This window comes from Tenrec ecaudatus, chromosome 10 (genome assembly GCF_050624435.1).
Source record: "Tenrec ecaudatus isolate mTenEca1 chromosome 10, mTenEca1.hap1, whole genome shotgun sequence".
In the NCBI taxonomy this organism is placed as follows: domain Eukaryota; kingdom Metazoa; phylum Chordata; class Mammalia; order Afrosoricida; family Tenrecidae; genus Tenrec; species Tenrec ecaudatus.
The window spans coordinates 316,500-333,953 of record NC_134539.1 but is presented as its reverse complement, the minus strand read 5'-3'; the positions used below and the strand labels follow the sequence as shown (position 1 = coordinate 333,953).

At 52.8% G+C, this 17,454-nt stretch overlaps 1 protein-coding gene across 8 annotated transcripts in view; it reads left to right on the top strand.

The window, feature by feature from the left end:
• EHMT1 (euchromatic histone lysine methyltransferase 1) overlaps nucleotides 1–17,454 on the top strand; it is a 110,610-nt gene that overhangs the window by 71,607 nt on the left and 21,549 nt on the right. For 6 of the 8 annotated variants that reach the window (XM_075559721.1, XM_075559720.1, XM_075559724.1 and 3 more), the window contains 8 exons: nucleotides 844–964; nucleotides 7,454–7,588; nucleotides 9,466–9,611; nucleotides 12,055–12,198; nucleotides 14,883–15,109; nucleotides 16,099–16,272; nucleotides 16,671–16,753; nucleotides 17,285–17,391. In XM_075559721.1, coding sequence (XP_075415836.1) covers nucleotides 844–964; nucleotides 7,454–7,588; nucleotides 9,466–9,611; nucleotides 12,055–12,198; nucleotides 14,883–15,109; nucleotides 16,099–16,272; nucleotides 16,671–16,753; nucleotides 17,285–17,391 — 1,137 coding nt within the window. The remainder of the gene's footprint in view (nucleotides 1–843; nucleotides 965–7,453; nucleotides 7,589–9,465; nucleotides 9,612–12,054; nucleotides 12,199–14,882; nucleotides 15,110–16,098; nucleotides 16,273–16,670; nucleotides 16,754–17,284; nucleotides 17,392–17,454) is intronic. The other 2 variants (XM_075559726.1, XM_075559725.1) reach the window with 1 other exon arrangement.

The following is a 17,454-nucleotide window of genomic DNA, read 5'->3' as shown; positions in this document are numbered from 1 at the left end:
GCCAGGTGAGTGGGCACAGTGAGGTGGAGACTGAGGAGAGGCCGGGGCATCCTGAGCTTCCCTGTGAACCCTGACAGCACAGCAGTGCCACCAGGTGTTACTTCACAGGTGTCCACTTGTCCTGTAGCATTTACAATATGACTTTATTGGAAACAACTTCTATGGAGAGCTTATATTCTGCAAATATGTTTATTTTCTGTCAAATGAATTTTCTCACATTTCTCTTTGTAGCTGTTTCAAGTAGGGACAGTGAGAGGGCCGTATTTTCGTTCAGATTTCCCGATACGTATTAGAAGGGGCTGGATTTCATGCTGGCATCTGTTTGTAATTTTGTGGCAGTCACATGCCCTTTCTACTTTAGATGCAGATATTCAGAAACCATCTAAATTAATTACAACCCTCTTTTTTTTGTTCTCCATGTAGATAATTCATTTGGACATAGATTCTGAAGCAGATTGAAGCATTATTTCCTTTCTCATGAGCAAGATGAATGGAGACTGCATATAATTAAAAGTGGATTCTTTTATTGAGCTTATTTATATAATCCTGATGTAGAACTTTATTTCCTTTTGTGCTGAACAATGATGAGATTCACACGTTTCATTTTCTGGGCTCTTTCTCTCTATAAGCACCCAGGTGGGAGTGATGTTTCCTTTTCACTAGGGAAAAACATGGTCACCTTTGAGAACATGTCCCAGGAAAGTGTCTAAAAGTGAAAATAATTTTTAAGAATCAGAATATAGCGAGTCTTTTATTTTAGTTTGCAGAAAAGCTACCTTTAGTGCTTTCTGCGTTCAAGCAAACCCATGCTTTGCCTTTTGTATGCATGTCCCTGTTCTTCAGAGCTCTGAATCCAGCATTAAGAAGAAGTTTCTGAAACGGAAAGGGAAGACTGACAGCCCGTGGAGCAAACCTGCCAGGAAGAGGCGGCGGAGGAGCAAGAAGAAGCCCAGTGGGGAACCAGGTGGGTGCCCGCTGCCTGTTCTTTCTTACCACAGCAGGGCAGCCCTCCCTCTGTGACTCCAGGGACTTCCCAGGACCCCAGAGTGGGAGGGCAGTGCTGAGATAGGCTGAGCTAGGCGGTCCATTTCTATCTGTTGTGGTTTTGTGTAAGATTTCCTTTGAAAAGAGGGTTCTGCTGTTAAAAGTTTGGAATGAGTTTTTAGAGGGAGTTGATGGCCAGAGCATTGTGTCCTTCAGGCAGGTCTGCTGTTCTGTTGGCTTCAACACTCTGTGGACCCATACAGACCATCTGCGCCGCTGCTGGTGCCCACACCACCGGCTGGTCTCTGGCGTGAGAGTGCCTACACATGGGCCTGCCCATGGTCAGAGGACCCTACTCTAGAGGAAATTTATTAATATAGATCTGGGGAAGGTGAGATGCAGCAGGTAAAGCTCTGCAACGAGCTCCTCTTGTACCCCTGCTCCCCCGGCATTCTTTCCCTTTCCTGGGGGGCCACTTCCTGTCTAGAGATGAGTGGAAATTTACTGGAATTTCATGTGGCTAGGCTCTGTCAACATGAATACTTTCTTGTTTGGCTTCTTTGACTCACCATAATAGTGTTCAGAGCCGCCCCGTGGTGACTGTAGGTGGTAGGTTCCTGTTCACGGCTGAGAAACAGGACCTTGGGTGAATGGACGCACCACCCATGCATCAAGTCAAGAATCTATGGGAATTTGAAATTCTGTTTTGCATTTTCTCCCATTTGAACAAGATTCTTCTGTACACTCTTTGATCAGAATGTTCAGTAATGGTCTCAGGGCACTGTCCAGTTCTGTGTTCATGGTCAAGGAGGCGCTTGTTCATGGAGATGAGTTGCTACACACCCGCCTCTTCCTCCTATTCTCGGCCTTCCTCCTGTTTGTGCCCTGGGTGGTAGTGTGCAAGTTTTAAGAACCTAGGCACTACACAATAAACCAGGGGGTGGAGCAGAACACTGAAGGCATTTTAAAGTCAATTAACTGGGGTACCCAATGAAACTGTGACTCTAAACCTTCAAACCAAAAAGCCAAATTCTATGCATTTGATTGTACGTAAGTAGTCTCAGCAGTGGTGTTTTTTTTTTCAGGGTCATTTTAGAAAACATAATTTTTTACAGGTGTACAACCTAATGTCTGACCCTCTCTTTAGTCAATAAAATTTTTCCATCACCGTAGACAGAAGCTTGGCATTCCTGTGCCCCGTGCTCCCAGGAAACCACTAAGTAACGTTGTTCTGCATAGATGGGCTTGCTCTTTTCTTCCTCTAGAAGAGAGGGCATACAGAATTTGTCTTTGTTGTGATTGACTCATTTTGCTCAGCTCCATTGTGGTCTGTACCAATCGTTAGTTAGTTCTTTCAATGTGGTCCTGATGACCACATTCTTCTTGCAAATGCTTGCCCAAGTAACTGTCTCCCAAATTTCTTGGCATAGGAGAGTGAGTGCTTCTAGCACTTCAGCTTGTTTTGAGCCATTTTCGTCAGTATTTGTGAATTTCTGGAGCCTTGTTTTTTTTGTCAATGCCTTCACTGCAGTTCATATGCTGGTTCCGAATGTCAGCTAGTTCTCTCTGGTATGTGACTGTATTCCTTTCTTCTTCTCTTGACGCTTTCTGCACCATTCAGTGTTTGCCCATGGAATCCTTCAGTATGTCAGCTCCAGGTCTGAGTTTTTCTTCAGGTTTTTAGCTTGAGATATTGTATTGGACAGGGTTCTCTAGAGAGACAAACCAGATTGCTAGTAATTATATATAAGTATATTTATAAAGATAGATATATAGTTCAAGAAATGAACCGTTAAATTATATACAGATAGATAATACAAGAAATTAACAGTTAAATTATAAAGCAGTGAGACACTAGCAGTCCTTCAAGTTTTGAGAGCTGCCAGGTGCCAGTCCCCTTCTGTAGAGAGAGCTGGGCTATATATACCCAGGCAGCAAACAGCAAGGCAGGTCCCCAACTGTCATCAACTGTCAGTCCCCAGCTCCAGAGATGAACATTCCAGTCGTGTGGGCTTGAAGGGACCTCACCTTACAGCGACAGAGTCCACAGGCTAGGCATCCCACAGGTAGTGTACCCCTTTAAACTGAGGCACAGAACAACCAAGGTGAGGCTCACCGAGCCATTTATCCCTCTGCCCTTCAGTTAATCCTACTTGTGTTTATCGGCCAGACTGGCACAATAAACTATCGCAGATATCCTTAGCATGTTCATTCCTTTTCACTTTGTACCTCCAGCACTTTGTCTATCTCATTGTAATACTTTGTCTTCGTGAGTGGCCCTTTCAAAATTCCTCTTGGGCTCTTTTGTTCCATTTCTTTCATTTGCTTTCGCTAATGGAAGTTCAAGAGCAAGCTTCAGAGTGTCTTCTGATACCCACATTGACCGACCCTCCCTCCCTCCCTCCTTCCCTCCCTTTCTTGTCATTCTAATGACCCTCCTCCCGTGCAGTGTTCTTGATGCAGCTTGTCAAGTCTTCTCTCAGCATTCAGTGTGTCAGATCTGCTCTTGGAATCCAGATGGGAAAGACTGAAGTTGCATTGTGTCTCTTACTTCACCTTTACCCTGAGTAATTGATGGTCTTGTCTGAGTCCTTGGCCTCATTTTGGCTGTTGTTAGTGAACTTCTCTATTGTCTCTTCCCACAGATGTAGTTAATGTGATTCTTATGTGGTCTATCAGTTGAGGTCCATGTGTACAATGGCCGTTTATGTTGCTTAAAAAAGGTATTTGCAATGAAGAAGTTCTTGACCTTATAAAATTCTATCATGCAATATATCTCACCAAGACCATATTTTCCAAATACTACCCCTTCCTCTTTGTTAACAACTTTTGCATTCCAGTTGCCAGTGATTGTCAGTGCTTCTTGATTGCATGTTTGATCAATTTTAGACTGGAGAAGATAGTAGAATTCTAAGATTTCTTTTGCATTAGCTTTAGGAGTTGGTGCACAAATTTGAATAGTGATTGTACAAACTACACTTTTTGTAGATGTATAGATAAGATTCTATCCCAGACATCATTGGACTCTAAGATCGGTCCTGACATGTTCCTTTAGACAATGGATTTGATGTCCTGTCTCCTGAATTTCTTTCCCGGCATAGTGAGCCATATAATTGCCTGACTCAATAGACACAAACAACACCAGTGCACTTCAACTACTAATGCCTAGGATATCCATGTCAGTTTTGACAACTTCCACTTTTCCTGGATTTGGACTTCGAACACATTCTCTGTTCTGATTATTGCTGTCTCTTTCTTCTCATTTTGAGCCCTGCCCCATCAGCAGGTGAAGACCGTGGGAGCTGTTCCCCGTCCACATCATGTTAGCGGACTCTGCTTTAAGGAGGCAGCTCTCCCCAGCCCTGTTCACAGGTCCTCAGATTCCTTCTTCGTATTCTTTTTAGCCTGGAAGCTCTGCTGAAGCCTGTTCACCTGAGTGACTCAGCTGCTATTTACCATGCCAGTGACAACCTCCAGCATCACAGTGGCACACGAGCACCACAGTTCAACAACCCGACAGACAGTGGTCTGTACGGTCCTGTTGTTTGGGCTGAAATGGAGCCCCTGGGTGAATTCTGTTTCAGGCTTGAAGCACGTGGAAGGGCCGTGGTCTCAGGGGTTCCACCAGTCTCGTAGGCCAATAATTTGGCTTCTTTCTTTTTTCCTATTAGAATTATTTTGTGTGTCCCCCACCCCCACCATATCAGGCCTATCTGTAATTCCTTTCAGAGCGGTTGGCACTGACAGTAGGACACCATCTAGTTCTTCTGATCTCGGAGGCTAGAGTTCATATGATCCATTAGTCCTTTGGACATGGGTTTTCTTTACTCCTCCTTACTCTAGACAGTGGGAGACCAGTTATCGGTTCACTTCACGAGTCTTTAAGACTCTAGGTGCTACTTAACTAAAGCAGGATGTAGAACATTGTCTTCGTTGACCATGTTATGCCTGTGACCATGATATCCCCAAGTCTATAGCCCTGAGCCCACCAACAACCCAGTGGCTTATTCCTTCAAGGTGTTTATGAGCAGGAAGTTGTCATAACTTTATGTGTGTGTGTGTATAAAATATCATTCCATGGTTAATCACGTCAAGCAGAATTGTATAATTGCTACCACAGTCAGATTTCAAACATTTTTTTTCTACGTGTACTCCTTGGTATTGTCTCCTTTTCACCCCCCTCTCTACCGTGCCCTCCCCGTCCCCCAAAGAAAAAGCCTTATTTTACTTGCTGTCTCTGTAGGTTCATAAATCCTGGGTTTCATATATCAAAAACTGGAAAAAGTATAACACAACTTCAAGAGCGTGATCTCCAGTGACATGACACCTCTGAGATACACCCTAATAAGGACGAGCCAAACCACACAGAACAATAGATCAGGTCCAGCCTGCCAGAGGGGAAGCTACTGACAAAGTTTTAATTGCTCAAGTCAGATTTATACCTTCGGTTTTCTGTGCTCATCTCTCAGAAGATCACTGCTTAGTAACCACTTTTCCTCCCATTTTCAAGGAAGTTTTCATAACCTTACCTCCACCCCCTGTGTGCTCTACTATATTGGGTATAGTCATGATATTGATTATTGTTTTAAAAAACACATGTAGAAATATCTTGGCAAACCCATATATACTTTTGAGTTGAAGTTCTATTTTGCCTTCCCACGTCTGTTCAGCTTACATGTCCTATCTATGGTCCTGCTTATGGATTACTCACAGACTAATGTTATTGCAGGGTTATGTGCATAATAGTTTCTGCCCATTGCTGTCTTTAATTCTTGTACGGCTCCTACTGTCTTCCTTTGCCTTTATGGTTTTGTGGTGATGTGTGTCTTCTTTTGTTAAGTGTCTCTTCATATCTGTTACCATTTTAAAATCAGGTGGTTTGCTTCCTTGTTGAATTAGAACAGTCCTGTGTATATATTCAGGTTTTTTTCAGACAGATTTTGCAGATAACCTTGGTGGTTTAGTGATTACTTGGGCTGTGAGCTGTGAGCCACAAGAGTGCAGGGCGGTTCTGCTCTGTTCTGTATGGTCCCCAGGAGTCAACACTGACTCAAGGCAGTAATTCTGATTTTATTTTGCATACATTTGCACCTATCCGGACTGCCTTTTCGTTTTTTTGAACAGTATTTTATAAGAGCAAAGCTGTGTTAAGATTTTTAGTCCAATTTCTTCTTTCATGACTTCATGATCACAAAGATTTTTATGCCATGTTTTCTTTGGGACTTTTATAGTAGCCCTTACCTGCTGACTCATTTCGTGCGGTGTGAGGTAGGGGTCTGTTCGTTAGCCTGCATGTGGGAGTGCAGTTCTAGCACCATTTGCAGATTTGGCTCTGTTTTCCACTAAGTGACTTGTTGGCAGTCATTTGATGGACACCCGTGGAGCTTTGGAAACCTTATGTTAGCTACTTAGCTAGATTTCATGAGCTAAAAGTAATGTTAAAAGGGACACAGACTATAGCAACTACAGGAAGGCTAGTGGACATGGTCCTGTGATCAGCCCTGGGGTGTGGTTGGCTGGGTCATCTGTTCAGGCCTGAGTGCCTACTTGTAAAGCACTTGTTGAGACAGAGACCCTGTGGCCGTACTCGTCGACGGTAATGTGTGTAGCTCACATCTCAGTGTTTATTCACATAGTGTGTGGGTTTTCTTTCTGCGTCCCAGCCACTTAAAATTGCTTCAAAGAGGCTCGTGTTCGTCCCGTTGTTGCGATGGTTCCTCGCATGGAGTGGACTGTCTGGCTCTGAGGGATAGGCTACAGGTGCCCTCTGTCTTCTGGTGTCTGTGCTTAGAAGAGAGATCTGGGTATCTGCCCGCAGCTGCTGGTAGCTGCTTTCCTGTGTGAACACACACCTCTCACCAGCTTCCTCAGCGAGATGCCCTCAGAGTGGTCAGCACCAGGTACAGGTCTCAGCTTCTGAAGCTCTGTTCTGCCCTTGGCAGAAGTGGGACAGACTGGCCTGCTGCCCCTTGCACCCTCCCCTGACCAGCAGAGGCAGTCGGTCATGCACGTGTGAGCCACAGCTCCTGCTTCTGAGCTCTAGGATGTCTTGAGCCTGGGCAGGTTTTCTCAGGCCCTGGGCGTCCAGCCCCCTCGAGTGAGCACTGGTGTCAGACGCATGGTGAGAAGTGGGCCCCTCCTACTCACTTCATCTTTTTAAGTGGCCTTTCAAACCCGTAAGCAGGTTTCTGTTCTACATGTGTGCTCCATGCATTCATCCATTTCCTGGATCATCTCATCAACTCGTCCAGCTGGTGCTGCTAGAGGGGTGGGTGCAGCTCTGCGCCCAGCCCCTCTCCACACACCCGGACTCAGACAGGAATGGATGGAGAATCAAAAATGACACACCAGGAGAAAATGGGCGGCGAAAGCAGATGGCCTAGATGCACCTGCTTTCCTGCGCTGGGCTCAGCCATGGTGTCTCTGGTTCCTGGGTGCAGTGGCTTTCTCATGTGCCTTTCCAATGCAGGTCCTGAGGCATATAAGTCATCATCGGGAAGCACTGAGCAGGCTGCCCCCGGGGACAACATGGGGTACATGGAAGTTCCCCTGGATTCTCTGGACCTGCACGTCACGGGCATTCTGTCCTCGCCTGCTTCAGAAGGTGAGCGCGTTCTGAAATTGTGGCGGGCACCATCTTGGTCCTTTGTTAGTGTGCCTGCTCCTCAGAGCTCGGAGGATGCACCCTTTGATTAAATGGGCTCCACACACAATATTTTTGCCGTGTTACTCACAGCTGTCAAGTGAAGAGAGAGAAATTAGGCAAGTCCCTCACACTGGTGAGGAATGAGGCAACACACACCGCCGGTGAGCTCAGAGCTTTCTGTGCCCCACCTGGCCGCCCCTCCAGAGTCACAGCCATGGGAGCCCCGTGGGAGGCGGCCCTCTGCTTGACTGTGCTCCCGGTGTCCACAGGGGTAAGGGACTCTCTGCTTCTGATTTTAATTGGCAGAAGGGGAGGGGTGGTGCTGGACGATGTTCCTCAGAGCAGACCTGGCACAGTGAGACCTGGGGTGGTGCTATTTGAGTCAGAGGCTGACCTCCTCGTGTGTCCAAGATCTGTGTGTTGTTGTTAAAGATCACTCACACTTCTCTTTTTAAGGTACTCGATGGATTTATAACAGATAATTTTGGGGAGAGGTCTTGAGGTGTGTTTAGGAAAAATGTGAAGTCCTGTAATTCTTTTGCAGTCTACCATTGACTTCACAAGTATGACTTGTGCACCGATGTAGAGATTTAATGTTTGCCCTTCTTTAAAGGACAGAAGGCTAGCCTTCTCGGGGTTTTGAAAACTAAAAGGGATTGATGCACCTATTTGGGAGAAGCGCATCTTTAATGAAATGTAAATCTTACAAGTGCCTTTGGGCTTGTAGCCAGTGGGGCGGCCTCCCCTCCTTGGGGGAAGTCCTGGGTGTCTGCACTCTGCTTGCTTTCTAGCCGACAGCTGACACCCGCTGTTGGTTTTCCTCAGTTTGCTTTTCAGTTTGGGGGTGGCTGTAAGCAGGGACCGCGACTTTGCTCTATCTCATGTCCATGCCTGAGCTGTTGTGATCAGAGGCAGCAGGGTGTCTGTCAGTCAGTGGGCCCTCTACACGCTGATAGCTTCCTGGCCTTGGGCAGAGATGCAATGGGATGGCATTCAAGAGCCCTTTCACCTTTAACGTTTATAGTCTGATTCTTGAAAAGTAGCACAAGTGAGACCGCACATTAGAGAAGTAGCAGAAGAAAGGACTGGTGGGTAGAGGCTTCCCGAAGACACTGGCACTGTGGCTTTTTATAGACCGGTCCTCACATGCATTTCTCAGTGGTGGCTGCTCATCTGTCCAGCCTTGCAGCTGACTGAGAGGAAGTTGGGAAGGAAGGGCTCTACCCAGACCTCAAGGGCTAGCTCCATGGACAGGGCGACTTGGCATTCCCCTCTGAGGGGAGAGAGGAGGCACTTGCTGAGGAGGGTCAGTGAGTTACCACACACTCCAGCTCACAGTGAGATAAACAGTCTTGTGTGCTTCCAATGTGCTGTTCTTCCTCTCTGAGTGTAAATGTGTTGAGTTGTGCTTGAGGCCAGGAGGGCGCTGAGACTGAAATGGGGTGCTGAAGGCCTCTCCCATCGTGGCTCTGGTCGTGGCTGTTTCCAGGGTCGCTGTCATGAGTTTGTATCTTTAGCCCTAACTGCCCTGCGTTTGTGTGCCGCCCTTCCTTCAGCTTAGTCTGGTGTGGAAAGTATTATAAACAGGCTGTTGTGAAGGAATATCTTTTTGTCATTGTGCTTCTAAGACTACGTGAAGGGATAAGGATGAACTTACGTCCGATGAGAGACCAGAAATTTTGGAGCCACTGGTGACGTCTGCTCCCTCTCTCCTGCTCTCCTCTTGGCTGTGTGTGTGGGGTGGGGGGCGGGCGGGGTGGGGGGGCCCTCTGTCTCTGGGCCCATTGGACCTGAGGGTCAGGATGGTGGGTCTGATCTGTCCATGTGTGTTGCAGTGCTGGCCAACGGTCCCGGGGTGGCGGATGCAGACGGCCTCCAGGAAGTGCCTCTGTGCAGCTGCCGGATGGAGACTCCGAAGAGTCGGGAGATCACCACCCTGGCCAACAACCAGTGCATGGCCACTGAGAGTGTGGACCACGAGGTGAGCGGGCAGGCAGTGCCTAGAATCATCTTGCACTTCCTGCCAGGCCTCAGACCATGGCCTCTCCCCCAAACCAGGGTGCCCCATGACTGAAAACCTGCGGGACACAGCAGGCAGGTCAGTGGGGAGGGTGCCTGTGAAGACAGGGCAGCTGGGGGTGCTCCTCCGGGTCATAAAGCCTCCTGGTGGGGTTGGCGTGAGTCACTGTGCACCTTTCCTGGCACTGCCCCCAGTCAGTTGCCCTCTCACAGGGCAAGCCCCTCACCCACGCTCTGAGATTCTGGTTGACTCCTTTGGCTTTTTGAGTTCGTGGCCATGCATCCAGGGATGTTCGGGGGCCCTTACGCAGACTTGGGAGGTCTGTGTCAGAGCACCTTAGGATGCCATTGGAGTGCCTCTCAGTGGTGGCTGGGGGAGCTCCTTCCGCCCTCCCTGGGACCACCTGGATGGATTTTCTAGGGCTTATCGCCATGAGGCCTTGAGGGGTGTGTGCCCAGCGTGCCCCTTGCCTGGCCTTTGCTAGGCCTGAAGTCGGCGGGCTGTGTGAGCGCTGGGCTTGCGCCCGATGAGCTGTTGGGTTGACTGTGTGCCTGGGTCTGGGCTGTGCGTGTGCATCCTCCACACGCTGTCTTCCATTTTAAACGGACTTCATGCAGACGGAGGAGAGGGCAGTCAGCCGTCTGCTCTGACTGCTGACCAGCCTTCTTGGAAGTTTCATTTTGAGTTCACAGAATGTTATGCCGAGTAATGTGGAAGGTCCGAGAAATGAGGAAGACCTTGGACCCAGGGGGATGGGCCTAGTGGCTACCACAGTGGGTCACACCTCAACGATGGTGAGGACAGCACCGGGCCAGTCTGTGTGTGCTGTGCTGCTGCATGTGGGTCGCTGGGGCAGCTGACTGGACAGCCAGCACCTCGCAGCACTGACAGTTCCTCCTTCACCTGACGCTGCTACGTGGCCTGTGGGTGAGCGCCCCACTCTCCACCGTGTGAACGTGCAGCTTGGAGACTCCCTTCTCTAAGAGGCTCAGCGTTCTTGGAGTTTCATTCCAAGAGGCGGGAGCTCAGAGCTGCAGCCGCCAAGCCAGCCCGGGATGGTGGAGGGCATGTGCGGGATAAAACATCTTCTGACTCTGGACCCACATGGCCACTTCTGTCTGCTGCTAACCGGCGGGGCAGCTGTGTGAAGCCACTAGCTGCCCCCCGGGAAAGCAACCAGGCCGTCTTGTCTATGCAAAGATCTAGTCTCGTCACCTAGCGTGCTTCTCCTGCACTGTCCTGCAGGCTCGCTATAAGCCAGAGCCAATGAGGAGGCAGTAGGTTTGTTTGGCTGGCTCCCTTCCTCTCCCTGAGGTGCTGATGGACAGTCAGCAGGGGCTGGTGGGCCAGCACCTGGAAGCCCTCAGCTGCCACTTCATCCCAGCCTTCTTGGGGCAGCAGTGCCTCTGCTGAGTCCCGTCCCCACCACTCTTCCTTGGCCATTACGGTTTCCTGCCCTGGTTCCCTCACCACACCCCCATGGTGGTTGCTCTTGGTGCAGAACTGTGAAGTCACCGGCCGTCCCGGGTGTCTTTGCATGTCTTGGTGACATCACCGACCTCAGTCGCACTGTGCACTTCACCCACATGCACCGTTCATGCTTCCCATCATAGGTGTCTCCTGTGTGGATGACCGTCCGCCTGGTGGCCACCAGTGAGCCTCAGCGCACATATATTTGTGTGGGACTCGGGAGACTGCGCAGGCCGCAGCACCCTCCCGTGGTAGTTGAGTCAGTTGATGTCCAGTTGTCTCCCTTTTGGCCAGTAGCCGCCCCTCAGACATGGCTGAGCCATTCTTGTGTGAGCGTGGGCTCTCGTGGGTGTTATCCATGTTGGTGATGGGTGTCACTGGGCCAGGCTCTGGGGGAAGGCATCTCCCAATGCATCTAAGCACACTTACATTTCCAAGGGTGCATTTGGGCAAAGTTGGCAGTGGTCCTTGTCCTCAGCACCCATGGGCCAACTGCCAACATACTGCCTTGCCGGCCAGGATGCCTGATCCACTGTCCTGTGCCTCCATGGAAGTCACCCGTGGGTGGTTGGCTGCCAGGCCTCTAGTCCCAGCAGTCATCTCCGTGTATGGTGGCTCCAGCCACCATGGCCACCATACTCCCTGGAACCCTGTGACATTCTGTCCACTCATTCTGGTCTGTCCTGCGTGTCCAGCCCCGGACCTCACACTGCCTAAGTGGGCAGTGGACCTAAAGGCACCGTTGATCCTACCACACTGGACAAATGGTGACCACCTGTGTGACATTGTGTTGTCAGCGAGCACAGAGCACTGGCTTGTCCAGCCCTCCTCAGGTCTGACAAGTTCGTGTGAGCTGGGTGTGACACTCACAGGTCAGCTTCATCACTGAAGCCTTTCTCTGTCTGTGTCTGTCTGCCTGCCTGCCTGCCTGCAGCTTGGCCGGTGCGCCAACAGCGTGGCCAAGTTGGAGCTGATGCGCCCGTCTAACAGAGTGCCGCTCCTGGTGCTGTGTGAGGACCACAGGGCTCGCATGGTGAAGCACCAGTGCTGCCCGGGCTGCGGCTACTTCTGCACCGCGGTAAGCCCGCACTCCCACGCGCATGCGGACACACACACATTCAACTGCTGCTGCAGCCTCCCTCCCCTCCTTTCTCCGCTGGCACACTGCAGCCTCCAGAGCCCCCTGGACCATTTGACCTGAGCCTGGGCCCAGGCCCCTTGCTTGCCCCCAGAGCTGGGTCTGTACACAGGTCTGAGGTGGCCCTGCCCTTTCCTGAGGGGGAGCCACCCTCCCAACCCCTCAACTCTAATCTCCTTTCTGCTCCTGCTGTCTGCGGCCTCAGCCCGCATGGCTGCTTCTCGCCGGCTCTCATGGGGGCCACTTGGTGAGCATGTGGGTGTTGGGTGTTCTCAGGGACTCACCCATGGGAACCCACTGGGTGTACACGAGGACATGTGCATGTGGGAGCCAAATGTTCACAGGGACACACACGTGGGGGCCACTGTGTATATGCGGAGACAGGCTGGTGGGGCCCACTGGGTGTTCATAGACCTGTGCCCATGGGCTTTCACCAGGTACTCACAGGGACGTGTGCATGTGGGTGCTCATGGAACATGCACATGGGGCTGTGGGGACGGGCATGTGGGCACGCCCTGGGTGTTTGCAATGACATGTACACATGGGGAATGGGTTCTTGGCCCCCTGGGTGTTCTTGGGGACAGGCACATAGGGCCCACCGGGTAGTCTCAGGGCAGGGGGTGGAGGTTCACTGCCATTTTGCCGACGCCTGCCGCCACTGCAGACCCCATGCTCAAGAAGCTGGGCACTACACGGGCCTCCTGTCGGCCTGTCAGCTCTGCCAAAGACCCTGGTCCCTGCTTCCTGCCAGGACTTCTTGCCGCACTCCCCCAGCCCTGCGACCAGCAGGGTTCCAGCCTCACCCTCCCTTCCTTTATCTAAGCTTTGCCTCAGCTACTACTCACCTTTCTGGGCTGGTCCCCTCTGCAGCCCCGCTAACCCCTCTACTGCCTCACTGACCTGGCCAGCTACCCTCTCAGCCCCTCTCTACAGCCCCCTCAGGCCCCTTCTGCAGCCGCCCCACTGACCTGGCTAGCCACTTCTCAACATAGCTTCACTGACATTTTGCCCAGACATTTTGGTGGTTTCCATGTGTGGCATGGTCCCAGTTCAGCAGGAGCATATCTGTGTACTCATGTAGATGTAAGCCAAGTCTGGGAGAAGTGCCCAGTTTTCATCAGGGCACTGGGGTTGTGGTGGACCGAAGGCCGGGTGGTAAGGTTAATGTTGGAGATGGTGACCACCAGCTGATTTTGTAGTGAGGAGGCTTGTATTTGCCCCCCTAAGGCAGTCTGAGCGTTGCTGTGTGTCCTCCCCTGCCCTTCCCAGCTGTTGCTGCTGTGTGGGATGCTGGCCTGGTAGCCCCGCCTGTGTTTGTCCTGGGGCGGCCAGCTCAGTGTCGCCTGCTGTGCAAGTTGTTTCATGCTCTCTAGAGCACGCACTTCCCTGTCCCCCGCCTGCCCCCCCCCCCAACGTGTCTTTGCTTTATTAAAGCCCTGAGCCTCCTTCTTCTGTGTCCCCTGATGGGAGAATAAGCCCCCCCTCCCCCCTCCCGCTGCCACCTCCTCCAGCGAGGAGGGCACACTTACAGGGTTCTGTAGCTTGAGGGTGGGGTGGAGGCCAATGGGCGAGCCTGGCCCCTCCTGTGTGCCCTCTGGGAAAACCTGTGTGTGGTATGTGCCCTTGATTTACTGTGTGTGGACCAGGGCTTCTACCCTGGAGTGCCCGTGACGTGGAAGTCGGGTGAGGCCCTGGGCTGGGATCATCTGCCCTGCACCTCTGCCCAGAGCAGGAGTGGCTGCCCGCTGCCTGTGCTCCTGTGTGTGTGGGTCACAGTGACATGAAGGGTACACAGCCCATGAGGGTGGGGCCAGCGGGGGCGAGATTACAGCCCCCTCCCCAGAGGTTGTCTCCTGAGGGGCAGGACCTGTGGGGGTGGGGTCTGCCGTCTGTTGTCTGCTGGGGGCGGGGTCAGCAGGGGGCAGGCATGTCTGAGGGGTGCAGAGAGTAGGTGAGGTGGGGTCTGTGGAGTGGGTGGTCCGCCCACCCTGGTAAGCAGTGGTTGAACGCACAGAATCCTTGGAGGAGCAGGAATTTCCTCTGGAAAATTCAGTGATGATGGGCACATGGAACAGGTGTTTGAGTTCACACTGGCATTTTAAAGAGGGTCCCTGTAGGCGCTGGGTCTCAAGGCCCCTGGAAATGGCGCAGAAGTCCCGCCTCCTGCACTGGCCCTGCCCACTGTCTCTCGTGTCCTCTGGCTAAATTAGGCATGTGGGGAACTCACCTCGTCTGTGGGTCCCAGTGGGGTGCTGTCCAGCTCTTGATCTTGCCTCCACAAGAGATGGTGCTGTGGGTCAGAGGGCAGGTGGGGACAGTGGTGGCTACTGGTGACAGGCTTGCGCCCCAGGGGCCCATGTGTTCCTGGCAGAGGCACGCTCTAGGATGACTGGCCTTGGCAGGTCTCACAGGAGGGTGTGCAGGTAGCAGTGTGAGATACTGGCTAGGCCGTGTCTTTAGCCTCAGTGCAGCCTGGGCATGGGCCTGTGGGAACAGGGACGATGACCTCCCAAACCAGTCAGCTGCCTATTCATAGCCAGGGCTCTCCCCAGGGCATACTCTATGGGGTGCCAGGCAACTGAAGCAGCACCTCTGACAAGCTCTCCTCCCACCCCACCCCCTAGGGCAGCTTCATGGAGTGCCAGCCCGAGAGCGGTGTCTCCCATCGCTTCCACAAGGACTGCGCCTCTCGCGTCAACAACTCCAGCTACTGCCCCCACTGTGGTGAGGAAGTCGCCAAGGCCAGGGAGGTGACCATTGCTAAGGCTGACACGACCTCCACCGTGACTCTGGGGCCCGGGACCGAGAAGGCTACTACCACCGAGGGCAGGGCGGACACCACCACCGGCAGGTGGGTGGCAGGCTGCACGCCACTGTGGGTGCACGGCAGAAAGATGAGGCTGGCTGCTCCCACAGGTGGGGACCATTCTCCTGGCTTATGGGGTCAATGAGTTGGAATTGACCCGTTAGCAGGAGTTTGATTTCTGTAGGGAGCTGCAGGGGTGCTGCAGAGGGACTTGGGCACTGTAGAGGGCTATGAGGGAGCACGAGGAGGGAGCTGGGGCATATGGGGGGGGGGGCTACAGTGAAGGGGAGGGCATTACACTGGGGCTGTGGGAGCTGTGGACAGGGGCTGCTGGTCTCTGTGGGCAGGATGCTGCCTGGGCATGGACAGTGAGCACAGTGGTGCCATCGCAGAACTGAAAGAGGTCAGCCTGAATACTGCTGGTTTCCACCATGTCATGTGCAGGACTTTCGGGGCCTCTGACCACCGACATTTCAAAGACAGGGATGACCCTTTCGTTTGTACTGTGCTTGGGTTCACTTGGCCATGGCATGTCTCCCATCCAGGCAGCCTCAGGCTCTTCAGCGCTGCCTCTTGGGTCACCTGCTCAGCCCTCACTGGCTGGTGGTCATTGCAGGGGCCGCGTTAGTTTCCACCACTGCCCTGGCTTCCTGCATCGAGTAGCTGAAGACCTAGCGTCAGAGAGGCAGTCATCCAGGAAACAGAACGTCGAGGAGAAATAGCTGGGAGACGTTTAGCCTGAAGAGGGTCAGTGGATGAGCATACCATACTCACAGGTCAGGGTCTTGTTCCCTGTCAGCTGCTGGGACGTGCAATTGTGCCTGAGGCACCGCTGCCCAGGAGCCTGCTCTGTAAACACTCCAGGAGTAGGAAGGGTGAGTTGCTCGGCTGGTGTCTCCACATGGAGCACTGGGCCGGGACAGGTGGTTCCTGTCAGAGGCTCAGCTGAGCTGTGTGTGTGTGTACACGCACATGCATGGGGGACACTCCTAGCCCCTCAGCCAGCGCTTCCATCTCTTGCTCCCTCCTTGCAGTGGTGCTGGGTCCCAGCTCAACGAGGGAGACAAGCTGCAGAGCTCGACCCCCCAGCCTCCCGAGGCCTTTGAGCTGACCGGACCCGCGGGACCTGTGAAGCCTGCTCCCGGCCTTCCCCAGGGGCCTGGCAAGGAGACACTGGAGAGCGCCCTGGTGGCGCTGGACTCTGAGAAGTAAGCCTGCCCCCCACCCCCACCCCACCCCACCCCACCCCTCTATGAGAGGACACTTGTTGCCGGGACCAGTTGTTGAAGGGGCTTCTGAAGCCACAGGCCAGAGTGTGGGTGCCCTTCGCTTTGCGGAGGAGGTTGCAGGTGGCTGTCCTCATTCTGCCAGGAGCAGAAAGGAAGCCCTTCTGGGCATTGGGAAGGGGTGTGCCCCTGGGCCCTTTGCAGACCCTCTTCTGGCTTTGGCTCACCCAGGAGGTTGGCTGCCTCCCTGGGGATCCTGGGGTCCAGTCCCTATACTGTCACAGGCCCACAGCCTCGGCGGAAGGGGCCCACGGTCCACATGCCCTGTGACGTCTGAGGGGTGGTATGGGATGGTGACCAGGCCCCATGCTTCCCCGCAGGCCCAAGAAGCTACGCTTTCACCCAAAGCAGCTGTACTTCTCTGCCAGGCAGGGTGAGCTGCAGAAGGTGCTCCTCATGCTGGGTGAGTACAGCAGGCACCTGGTGGGGCATGGGGGTCCCCTAAACAACCTATATGTACGAGGCTCCCCAACGCGCCTCACACGGCACAGGGTTCACTTACACTCCCCTCATGGTATGGGTTCCCCTAAATACCTCACATAACATGGAGGTCTCTGCTTCATGCCCCACATGGCATGTATGTGTGGGTGTCTTGTAAACACCTTACACACCATGGGAGTCTCTTACACGCTTCATGTGCCACAAGGGTCCCCTGTATACTTCATATGACATGGGAGTCCCCTGCACATCCTGCATGGCACAGGGTTCCCGTAAATGCTCTACATGGCCTAGGTGATAGTGTTATTCCCCCACCCTGACATGACAGTGGGTCCTCATTAACCCTTCTAACCCACACACAGCACGGGGTCCCTTTCACCCCACCCAAACATGGCAAGGGGCTTCTACCACCCCCACTCTCCACCCTAGCCAGGGCACAGTGCCCTGGTTGTGTCAGAAGTGACCAGTGATGTGATCCCGAACTGTGTGTCTGCAGTGGACGGCATTGACCCCAACTTCAAGATGGAGCACCAGGGCAAGCGGTGTCCATTGCATGCTGCTGCTGAGGCCGGCCATGTGGACGTCTGTCACATGCTGATCCAGGTGACCTGGTAGACCTGGTGCCCTAAGGGCCGCGTGGTGGGGCATGTTCTGGTGGCGGTGGAG